Genomic DNA, 13285 nt, shown 5'->3' with positions numbered 1-13285 from the left:
GAAACTCAACTATATATATATATATATATATATATATATATATATATATATATATATATATATATATATATATACGTGGAGTACGGCTAAACTTAGTCCTGAAAAGAAAGATCAGAGTAAACCTACTCTGGCTTTCAAAATAATAAAATCTTGATTTGTAGTGAATCAGACACAAAAACTTCACCTCCTCATTGCACCGAAGGCAAGGAGAATGACTGGAGATTGTGGGAAGGGAAGTGACATTTAACAGCTTTGCTGATGTGCTCTTTGCCTCCTCCTGCTGGCCAGGAGTGGCATTCCCAACAGTAATTGATGATTCCGTGGACTCACCATATCTTAGGAAAGAAAATAGAAGTGAATTTAAGAGAGTCTTAAAATTACATCTGAATCCTGCAAGTTTATGTTTAAAGGGAATGGAAAGTCAAAATTGATTTTGTTTATCAAGAAGAAATTTCCTTTCCTCCAGTCTTAAAAGGAATGACCTTTACTTGTTATATACAGAGGCACTGACAACGCAAGACATGGACCTTCATTTTACAGTGATATTTTTATCATCACTTCTGTAATATTGCATTGCCCTTTTAGAGACACCGTAACCTGCACTAAATACAGAGGGTGAGACCACTGGATAGTGACAGAATAAGATAAGAAAAAACACAACTTTGTTCTAGAGATTAAATAAAATTTATTACATTTGTACCTTCAAGCAGAATTACACTTTACAGCTTCATTCCTTCAGCACTAAACATCAGCATAATAAGTTGTTAAATTATAAAATGACTTTTTTTTTTAATTAAAAGAAAAACAAAAGCTTCTACATTAAACACATTAATAAAACTGATTGAACAGAGATCCCTCATATAAAATAATCAGTAAAAACAACCCCTAGACATGTACTGACCAATCACATTACAACAATTCCTATGACAAAGTAGCAAGTTTGCAAATGTATCATTTAGTTAGGAAACTGGGCATTCTGGGACATATTACAGTGTGGAGCAACGAGTTCATTATTTTTACACAATTAAATTCCCAACAAACCTAAGGTACTTAGCTCAAAATGACATAATAATGTAAACAAGATGATTTGTAAACTACCTTTAAAATAAAAAAATAAAATAGTACTAAAAATATACAATGTGCATATTTGCCGCCTAAGTATTTGCTGAAAACAGTTACTTTAGGGGAAACAGCAAGATGTCAAGTAGCAGATGAAACTGGCGCAGGGTTGTATTTACTTTAACAGACTGTAAGAAAAAAACAAGTAATAGTTCTAAATAAAAATGGAAAAACATATTCAAGAAAAAAAGTATTGAGGTAAAACATTTGCAGCACAAAGTATTTGTAGGTGCAGCAGATTTTCTTATTAAAAATAAACAAACCTAAAAACTATCTCCATTTGGAGAAAAAAATAATATAAATATAAAACAAAAAACCAGGGAAACGCCAGCAGCCCGTACAGGACACATACAGAACCACCAGGGAAACTCCAGCAGCCTGTACAGTGCACATATGGAACAACCAGGGGATCTTCAGCAGCCCGTACAGGACACATACAGAACCACCAGGGAAACTCCAGCAGCCTGTACAGTGCACATATGGAACAACCAGGGAATCTCCAGCAGCCCGTACAGGACACATACAGAACCACCAGGGAAACTCCAGCAGCCCGTACAGGACACATACAGAACCACCAGGGAAACTGCAGCAGCCCGTACAGTGCACACACAGAACCACCAGGGAATCTCCAGCAGTCCGTACAGGACACATACGGAAAAACCAGGGAATCTCCAGCAGTCCATACAGGACACATACGGAAAAACCAGGGAATCTCCAGCAGTCCGTACAGGACACATACAGAACCACCAGGGAATCTCCAGCAGTCAGTACAGGACACATACAGAACCACCAGGGAATCTCCAGCAGTCCGTACAGGACACACACAGAACCACCAGGGAATCTCCAGCAGTCCGTACAGGACACATACGGAAAAACCAGGGAATCTCCAGCAGTCCGTACAGGACACATACGGAACAACCAGGGAATCTCCAGCAGTCAGTACAGGACACATACGGAACAACCAGGGAATCTCCAGCAGCCCGTACAGGATACATACGGAACCACCAGGGAATCTCCAGCAGTCTGTACAGGACACATACGGAACCACCAGGGAATCTCCAGCAGTCCATACATGACACATACGGAACAACCAGGGAATCTCCAGCAGCCCGTACAGGACACATACGGAACAACCAGGGAATCTCCAGCAGGCCGTACAGGACACATACGGAACAACAAGGGAATCTCCAGCAGCCTGTACAGGACACATAAGGAACAACCAGGGAAACCCCAGCAGCCCGTACAGGACACATACGAAACAACCTGTGGCTCTGGAACTGGCCGGGCATCTTTATTTCTATGTATCCAGCAGCGAATCAGAGCATCAGGTCATCCACGTTACATATTGTACAGAATGTGGCCCATTCTTTGTGACCAAAAAAGTGTAATATGAAAAAATGATTGGTCTGGTGACAGCTAAAGCGGATCTTACCGGTTTTGTTGCAGCGTTTCATTCTGATAAAATTACAGTTACTGTCCTATGTCAACATAAATTAGCATTAAAATATAGAAAAGACCCTCTATGTCTAAAGGCAAAGAGCCGGCTTTGCACTGCGCTGTCTCTTTAATACAGAGGCATATTATAAATAAAAAAATAACAGGTGAACACAGACCCAGGCGTGATCCCAGCAAGGAGCAGCTGATCCCATGTCAATAACTTCATCTGCCAACATTGTATAATGATTCTACTTGATAAAAAAGTGTCTCAGTCCTACTAAAGATGAATTTAAAAAATAAACAGGTATGGGATACCTTTGATTGTAGATCAATCGATTTTAAAGCTATTAAAAAAAAAGAAAAATGTTACTGCCGCCCCACAAAATGTCTTTATGATGGAAATAACTGACGGCTTAGTGTTTATCACACTTAGCTTGCAGGCTCATTTATAAGTGTGATTATGTGCTCAGCAAATTCTTGGATAGCACCGTTGCCCCCATTATATTTACAAACAAAATTATCCGTCATTTTTGCCGGCACACTAGCATCTGCCGGGACCCCACTAGTACCAGCGAGCTTCAAGCACTCCACGTCAGAATAGTCGCACCCTGCAGAGATAAACACAGAAAAGAAGAATTATTAGTGGTTATATGTCTGCACATATAGGGCTCACTCCTAGAGGGACACCCACGGCCCAGACAGAAGTATGCTATTCCAGCAAGCTACACAGACGCCCACTGCCCAGACAGAAGTATGCTATTCCAGCAAGCTACACAGACGCCCACGGCCCAGACAGAAGTATGCTATTCCAGCAAGCTACACAGACGCCCACGGTCCAGACAGAAGTATGCTATTCCAGCAAGCTACACAGACGCCCACGGCCCAGACAGAAGTACAAAATATCCAAGCAAGTTACAGACACCCATGGCCCAGACAGAAGAACTACCTATCCCAGCAAGCTACACAGATACCCACGGCCCAGACAGACGTACAAACTATACAAGCAAGTTACAGACACCCATGTCCCAGACAGAAGTACAAATTATCCCAGCAAGTTACAGACACCCACGACCCAGACAGAAGAACAAACTATCCCAGCAAGCTACACAGAAACCCATGGCCCAGACAGACGTACAAACTATCCCAGCAAGTTACAGACACCCACGGCCCAGACAGAAGTACAAACTATCCCAGCAAGTTACAGACACCCACGGCCCAGACAGAAGAACAAACTATCCCAGCAAGCTACACAGAAACCCATGGCCCAGACAGACGTACAAATTATACCAGCATACCAGCAAGTTACAGAAACCCACGGCCCAGACAGACGTACAAACTATACCAGCAAGCTACACAGAAAACCATGGCCCAGACAGACGTACAAACTATACCAGCAAGTTACAGAAACCCATGGCCCAGACAGACGTACAAACTATACCAGCAAGTTACATACAGACACCCACGGCCCAGACAGAAGTACAAACTATCCCAGCAAGTTACAGACACCCACGGCCCAGACAGAAGTACAAACTATCCCAGCAAGCTACACAGACCCCCACGGCCCAGACAGAAGTACAAACTATCCCAGTAAGTTACAGACAGACACCCACGGCCCAGACAGAAGTACAAACTATCCCAGCAAGCTACACAGACCCCCACGGCCCAGACAGAAGTACAAACTATCCCAGCAAGTTACAGACAGACACCCACGGCCCAGACAGAAGTACAAACTATCCCAGTAAGTTACAGACAGACCCACGGCCCAGACAGAAGTACAAACTATCCCAGCAAGTTACAGACACCCACGGCCCAGACAGAAGTACAAACTATCCCAGCAAGTTACAGACACCCACGGCCAAAACAGGAGTGAAAATTATCGCAGCAAGTTACAGACAGACACCCACGGCCCAGACAGACGTACATACTATCCCAGCAAGTTACAGACAGACCCCCACGGCCCCGACAGAAGTACAAACTATCCCGGCAAGTTACAGACACCCACGGCCCAGACAGACGTACAAACTATCCCAGCAAGTTGCAGACACCCACAGCCCAGACAGAAGTACAAACTATTCCAGCAAGTTACAGACAGACACCCACAGCCCAGACAGAAGTACAAACTATCCCAGCAAGTTACAGACACCCACAGCCCAGACAGAAGTACAAACTATCCCAGCAAGTTACAGACACCCACAGCCCAGACAGAAGTACAAACTATCCCAGCAAGTTACAGACACCCACGGCCCAGACAGAAGTACAAACTATCCCAGCAAGTTACAGACACCCACGGCCCAGACGGACGTACAAACTATCCCAGCAAGTTACAGACACCCACGGCCCAGACAGAAGTACAAACTATCCCAGCAAGTTACAGACAGACACCCACGGCCCAGACAGAAGTACAAACTATCCCAGCAAGTTACAGACACCCACGACCCAGACAGACGTACAAACTATACCAGCAAGTTACAGACACCCACGGCCCAGACAGAAGTACAAACTATCCCAGTAAGTTACAGACAGACACCCATGGCCCAGACAGAAGAACAAACTATCCCAGCAAGCTACACAGACACCCACGGCCCAGACAGACGTACAAACTATACCAGCAAGGTACAGACACCCACGGCCCAGACAGAAAAACAAACTATCCCAGCAAGCTACACAGAAACCCATGGCCCAGACAGAAGTACAAACTATACCAGCAAGTTACAGACACCCACGGCCCAGACAGACGTACAAACTATACCAGCAAGTTACAGACACCCACGGCCCAGACAGAAGTACAAACTATCCCAGTAAGTTACAGACAGACACCCACGGCCCAGACAGACGTACAAACTATCCCAGCAAGTTACACAGAAACCCACGGCCCAGACAGACGTACAAACTATACCAGCAAGTTACATACAGACACCCACGGCCCAGACAGACGTACAAACTATCCCAGTAAGTTACAGACACCCACGGCCCAGACAGACGTACAAACTATTCCAGCATGTTACAGACACCCACAGCCCAGACAGAAGTACAAACTATCCCAGCAAGTTACAGACACCCACGGCCCAGACAGAAGTACAAACTATCCCAACAATTTACAGACAGACACCCACAGCCCAGACAGACGTACAAACTATCCCAGCAAGTTACAGACACCCACGGCCCAGACAGACGTACAAACTATCCCAGCAAGTTACAGACACCCACGGCCCAGACAGAAGTACAAACTATCCCAGCAAGTTACAGACACCCACGGCCCAGACAGAAGTACAAACTATCCCAACAATTTACAGACAGACACCCACAGCCCAGACAGACGTACAAACTATCCCAACAAGTTACAGACACCCACGGCCCAGACAGACGTACAAACTATCCCAGCAAGTTACAGACACCCACAGCCCAGACAGACGTACAAACTATCCCAGCAAGTTACAGACACCCACGGCCCAGACAGACGTACAAACTATCCCAGCAAGTTACAGACACCCACGGCCCAGACAGACGTACAAACTATCCCAGCAAGTTACAGACACCCACGGCCCAGACAGACGTACAAACTATCCCAGCAAGTTACAGACACCCACGGCCCAGACAGAAGTACAAATTATCCCAACAATTTACAGACAGACACCCACGGCCCAGACAGAAGTACAAACTATCCCAGCAAGTTACAGACACCCACGGCCCAGACAGACGTACAAACTATACCAGCAAGTTACAGACACCCACGGCCCAGACAGAAGTACAAACTATCCCAGCAAGTTACAGACAGACACCCACGGCCCAGACAGAAGTACAAACTATCCCAGCAAGTTACAGACACCCACGACCCAGACAGACGTACAAACTATACCAGCAAGTTACAGACACCCACGGCCCAGACAGAAGTACAAACTATCCCAGTAAGTTACAGACAGACACCCACGGCCCAGACAGACGTACAAACTATACCAGCAAGGTACAGACACCCAAGGCCCAGACAGAAAAACAAACTATCCCAGCAAGCTACACAGAAACCCATGGCCCAGACAGAAGTACAAACTATACCAGCAAGTTACAGACACCCACGGCCCAGACAGACGTACAAACTATACCAGCAAGTTACAGACACCCACGGCCCAGACAGACGTACAAACTATCCCAGTAAGTTACAGACACCCACGGCCCAGACAGACGTACAAACTATCCCAGCAAGAAACATACAGACACCCACGGCCCAGAGAGACGTACAAACTATCCCAGTAAGTTACAGACACCCACGGCCCAGACAGAAGAACAAACTATCCCAGCAAGCTACACAGAAACCCATGGCCCAGACAGACGTACAAACTATACCAGCATACCAGCAAGTTACAGACACCCACGGCCCAGACAGACGTACAAACTATCCCAGTAAGTTACAGACACCCACGGCCCAGACAGACGTACAAACTATCCCAGCAAGTTACAGACACCCACAGCCCAGACAGAAGTACAAACTATCCCAGCAAGTTACAGACACCCACGGCCCAGACAGAAGTACAAACTATCCCAACAATTTACAGACAGACACCCACAGCCCAGACAGACGTACAAACTATCCCAACAAGTTACAGACACCCACGGCCCAGACAGACGTACAAACTATCCCAGCAAGTTACAGACACCCACAGCCCAGACAGACGTACAAACTATCCCAGCAAGTTACAGACACCCACGGCCCAGACAGACGTACAAACTATCCCAGCAAGTTACAGACACCCACGGCCCAGACAGACGTACAAACTATCCCAGCAAGTTACAGACACCCACGGCCCAGACAGACGTACATACTATCCCAGCAAGTTACAGACACCCACGGCCCAGACAGAAGTACAAATTATCCCAACAATTTACAGACAGACACCCACGGCCCAGACAGAAGTACAAACTATCCCAGCAAGTTACAGACACCCACGGCCCAGACAGAAGTACAAACTATCCCAGCAAGTTACAGACACCCACGGCCCAGACAGACGTACAAACTATCCCAGTAAGTTACAGACAGACACCCACGGCCCAGACAGAAGTACAAACTATCCCAGTAAGTTACAGACAGACACCCACGGCCCAGACAGAAGTACAAACTATCCCAGCAAGTTACAGACAGACCCCCACGGACCAGACAGAAGAACAAACTATCCCAGCAAGCTACACAGATACCCACAGCCCAGACAGAAGTACAAACTATCCTACAAGCTACACAGACACCCACGGCCCAGACAGAAGTACAAACTATACCAGCAAGGTACAGACACCCACGGCCCAGACAGAAGAACAAACTATCCCAGCAAGCTACACAGAAACCCATGGCCCAGACAGAAGTACAAACTATACCAGCAAGTTACAGACACCCACGGCCCAGACAGACGTACAAACTATACCAGCAAGTTACAGACACCCACGGCCCAGACAGAAGTACAAACTATCCCAGTAAGTTACAGACAGACACCCACGGCCCAGACAGACGTACAAACTATCCCAGCAAGTTACACAGAAACCCACGGCCCAGACAGACGTACAAACTATCCCAGCAAGTTACATACAGACACCCACGGACCAGAGAGACGTACAAACTATCCCAGTAAGTTACAGACACCCACGGCCCAGACAGAAGAACAAACTATCCCAGCAAGCTACACAGAAACCCATGGCCCAGACAGACGTACAAACTATACCAGCATACCAGCAAGTTACAGACACCCACGGCCCAGACAGACGTACAAACTATCCCAGTAAGTTACAGACACCCACGGCCCAGACAGACGTACAAACTATCCCAGCAAGTTACAGACACCCACAGCCCAGACAGAAGTACAAACTATCCCAGCAAGTTACAGACACCCATGGCCCAGACAGACGTACAAACTATCCAAGCAAGTTACAGACACCCACGGCCAAAACAGGAGTGCAAATTATCGCAGCAAGTTACAGACAGACACCCACGGCCCAGACAGACGTACATACTATCCCAGCAAGTTACAGACAGACCCCCACGGCCCAGACAGAAGTACAAACTATCCCGGCAAGTTACAGACACCCACGGCCCAGACAGACGTACAAACTATACCAGCAAGGTAAAGACACCCACGGCCCAGACAGAAGAACAAACTATCCCAGCAAGCTACACAGAAACCCATGGCCCAGACAGAAGTACAAACTATACCAGCAAGTTACAGACACCCACGGCCCAGACAGACGTACAAACTATACCAGCAAGTTAGAGACACCCACGGCCCAGACAGAAGTACAAACTATCCCAGCAAGTTACAGACATCCACGGCCCAGACAGAAGTACAAACTATCCCGGCAAGTTACAGAAACCCACGGCCCAGACAGAAGTACAAACTATCCCAGCAAGTTACAGACAGACACCCACGGCCCAGACAGAAGTACAAACTATCCCAGCAAGTTACAGACACCCACGGCCCAGAAAGAAGAACAAACTATCCCAGCAAGTTACACAGATACCCACGGCCCAGACAGAAAAACAAACTATCCCAGCAAGCTACACAGAAACCCATGGCCCAGACAGACGTACAAACTATACCAGCAAGTTACAGACATCCACGGCCCAGACAGACGTACAAACTATACCAGCATACCAGCAAGGTACAGACACCCACGGCCCAGACAGAAGTACAAACTATCCCAGCAAGTTACAGACATCCACGGCCCAGACAGAAGTACAAACTATCCCGGCAAGGTACAGACACCCATGGCCCAGACAGAGGTACAAACTATCCCAGCAAGTTACAGACAGACACCCACGGCCCAGACAGAAGTACAAACTATCCCAGCAAGTTACAGACACCCACGGCCCAGACAGAGGTACAAACTATCCCAGCAAGTTACAGACACCCACGGCCCAGACAGAAGTACAAACTATCCCAGCAAGTTACAGACACCCACGGCCCAGACAGAGGTACGCTATTCCAGCAAGCTACACAGACACCCATGGCCCAGACAGAAGAACAAACTATCCCAGCAAGTTACACAGACACCCATGGCCCAGACAGACGTACAAACTATCCCAGCAAGTTACAGACAGACATCCACGGCCCAGACAGAAGTACAAACTATCCCAGCAAGTTAAAGACAGACATCCACGGCCCAGACAGAAGTACAAACTATCCCAGCAAGTTACAGACACCCATGGCCCAGACAGAAGTACAAACTATCCCAGCAAATTACAGACAGACACCCACGGCCCAGACAGAAGTACAAACTATCCCAGCAAGTTACAGACACCCACGGCCCAGACAGAAGTACAAACTATCCCAACAATTTACAGACAGACACCCACAGCCCAGACAGACGTACAAACTATCCAAACAAGTTACAGACACCCACGGCCCAGACAGACGTACAAACTATCCCAGCAAGTTACAGACACCCACGGCCCAGACAGACGTACAAACTATCCCAGCAAGTTACAGACACCCACGGCCCAGACAGACGTACAAACTATCCCAGCAAGTTACAGACACCCACGGCCCAGACAGACGTACAAACTATCCCAGCAAGTTACAGACACCCACGGCCCAGACAGACGTACATACTATCCCAGCAAGTTACAGACACCCACGGCCCAGACAGAAGTACAAACTATCCCAGTAAGTTACAGACAGACACCCACGGCCCAGACAGAAGTACAAACTATCCCAGTAAGTTACAGACAGACACCCACGGCCCAGACAGACGTACAAACTATCCCAGCAAGTTACAGACAGACACCCACGGCCCAGACAGAAGTACAAACTATCCCAGTAAGTTACAGACAGACACCCACGGCCCAGACAGAAGTACAAACTATCCCAGTAAGTTACAGACAGACACCCACGGCCCAGACAGAAGTACAAATTATCCAAGCAAGTTACAGACAGACCCCCACGGCCCAGACAGAAGTACAAACTATCCCAGTAAGTTACAGACAGACACCCACGGCCCAGACAGAAGTACAAACTATCCCAGCAAGTTACAGACACCCACGGCCCAGACAGAAGTACAAACTATCCCAGTAAGTTACAGACAGACACCCACGGCCCAGACAGAAGTACAAACTATCCCAGTAAGTTACAGACAGACACCCACGGCCCAGACAGACGTACAAACTATCCCAGCAAGTTACAGACAGACAGCCACGGCCCAGACAGAAGTACAAACTATCCCAGTAAGTTACAGACAGACACCCACGGCCCAGACAGAAGTACAAACTATCCCAGTAAGTTACAGACAGACACCCACGGCCCAGACAGAAGTACAAATTATCCCAGCAAGTTACAGACAGACCCCCACGGCCCAGACAGAAGTACAAACTATCCCAGCAAGTTACAGACAGACACCCACGGCCCAGACAGAAGTACAAACTATCCCAGTAAGTTACAGACAGACACCCACGGCCCAGACAGAAGTACAAACTATCCCAGTAAGTTACAGACACCCACGGCCCAGACAGAAGTACAAACTATCCCAGCAAGTTACAGACAGACACCCACGGCCCAGACAGAAGTACAAACTATCCCAGTAAGTTACAGACAGACACCCACGGCCCAGACAGAAGTACAAACTATCCCCGCAAGTTACAGACACCCACGGCCCAGACAGACGTACAAACTATCCCAGCAAGTTACAGACACCCACGGCCCAGACAGAAGTACAAACTATCCCAGCAAGTTACAGACACCCACGGCCCAGACAGAAGTACAAACTATCCCAGTAAGTTACAGACAGACACCCATGGCCCAGACAGAAGTACAAACTATCCCAGCAAGTTAAAGACACCCACGGCCCAGACAGAAGTACAAACTATCCCAGCAAGTTACAGACAGACCCCCACGGCCCAGACAGAAGTACAAACTATCCCAGCAAGTTACAGACTGACCCCCACGGCCCAGACAGAAGTACAAACTATCCCAGCAAGCTACACAGACCCCCACGGCCCAGACAGAAGTACAAACTATCCCAGTAAGTTACAGACAGACACCCACGGCCCAGACAGAAGCACAAACTATCCCAGCAAGTTACAGACAGACACCCACGGCCCAGAAAGAAGTACAAACTATCCCAGTAAGTTACAGACAGACCCACGGCCCAGACAGAAGTACAAACTATCCCAGCAAGTTACAGACACCCACGGCCAAAACAGGAGTGAAAATTATCGCAGCAAGTTACAGACAGACACCCACGGCCCAGACAGACGTACATACTATCCCAGCAAGTTACAGACAGACCCCCACGGCCCCGACAGTAGTACAAACTATCCCGGCAAGTTACAGACACCCACGGCCCAGACAGACGTACAAACTATCCCAGCAAGTTGCAGACACCCACAGCCCAGACAGAAGTACAAACTATTCCAGCAAGTTACAGACACCCACAGCCCAGACAGAAGTACATACTATCCCAGCAAGTTACAGACAGACACCCACAGCCCAGACAGAAGTACAAACTATCCCAGCAAGTTACAGACACCCACAGCCCAGACAGAAGTACAAACTATCCCAGCAAGTTACAGACACCCACAGCCCAGACAGAAGTACATACTATCCCAGCAAGTTACAGACAGACACCCACGGCCCAGACAGAAGTACAAACTATCCCAGCAAGTTACAGACACCCACGGCCCAGACAGAAGTACAAATTATCCCAACAATTTACAGACAGACACCAACAGCCCAGACAGAAGTACAAACTATCCCAGCAAGTTACAGACAGACACCCACGGCCCAGACAGAAGTACAAACTATCCCAGTAAGTTACAGACACCCACGGCCCAGACAGAAGTACAAACTATCCCAGCAAGTTACAGACACCCACGGCCCAGACAGAAGTACAAACTATCCCAGCAAGTTACAGACACCCATGGCCCAGACGGACGTACAAACTATCCCAGCAAGTTACAGACACCCACGGCCCAGACAGAAGTACAAACTATCCCAGTAAGTTACAGACAGACACCCATGGCCCAGACAGAAGAACAAACTATCCCAGCAAGCTACACAGACACCCACGGCCCAGACAGACGTACAAACTATACCAGCAAGGTACAGACACCCACGGCCCAGACAGAAAAACAAACTATCCCAGCAAGCTACACAGAAACCCATGGCCCAGACAGAAGTACAAACTATACCAGCAAGTTACAGACACCCACGGCCCAGACAGACGTACAAACTATACCAGCAAGTTACAGACACCCACGGCCCAGACAGAAGTACAAACTATCCCAGTAAGTTACAGACAGACACCCACAGCCCAGACAGACGTACAAACTATCCCAGTAAGTTACAGACACCCACGGCCCAGACAGACGTACAAACTATCCCAGCAAGTTACATACAGACACCCACGGCCCAGAGAGACGTACAAACTATCCCAGTAAGTTACAGACACCCACGGCCCAGACAGAAGAACAAACTATCCCAGCAAGCTACACAGAAACCCATGGCCCAGACAGACGTACAAACTATACCAGCATACCAGCAAGTTACAGACACCCACGGCCCAGACAGACGTACAAACTATCCCAACAAGTTACAGACACCCACGGCCCAGACAGACGTACAAACTATCCCAGCAAGTTACAGACACCCACAGCCCAGACAGACGTACAAACTATCCCAGCAAGATACAGACACCCACGGCCCAGACAGACGTACAAACTATCCCAGCAAGTTACAGACACCCACGGCCCAGACAGACGTAT

The 13285-nt window shown here is 47.9% G+C and overlaps 1 protein-coding gene across 2 annotated transcripts in view; it reads right to left on the bottom strand.

Moving 5' to 3' along the window:
• Positions 1 to 661: 661 nt before the first annotated feature.
• LOC128664282 (N-acylneuraminate cytidylyltransferase) overlaps positions 662 to 13285 on the bottom strand; it is a 238183-nt gene continuing 225559 nt past the window's right edge. For both annotated transcript variants that reach the window (XM_053719115.1, XM_053719114.1), the window contains one exon: positions 662 to 3164. In XM_053719115.1, the coding sequence (XP_053575090.1) occupies positions 2986 to 3164 (179 nt within the window). In that variant the 3' untranslated portion in view covers positions 662 to 2985. The remainder of the gene's footprint in view (positions 3165 to 13285) is intronic.

The sequence above is a fragment of the Bombina bombina genome, chromosome 6 (assembly GCF_027579735.1).
Source record: "Bombina bombina isolate aBomBom1 chromosome 6, aBomBom1.pri, whole genome shotgun sequence".
In the NCBI taxonomy this organism is placed as follows: domain Eukaryota; kingdom Metazoa; phylum Chordata; class Amphibia; order Anura; family Bombinatoridae; genus Bombina; species Bombina bombina.
The sequence above is the reverse complement of the archived record's forward strand: the minus strand, read 5'-3'. Positions and strand labels throughout refer to the sequence as shown.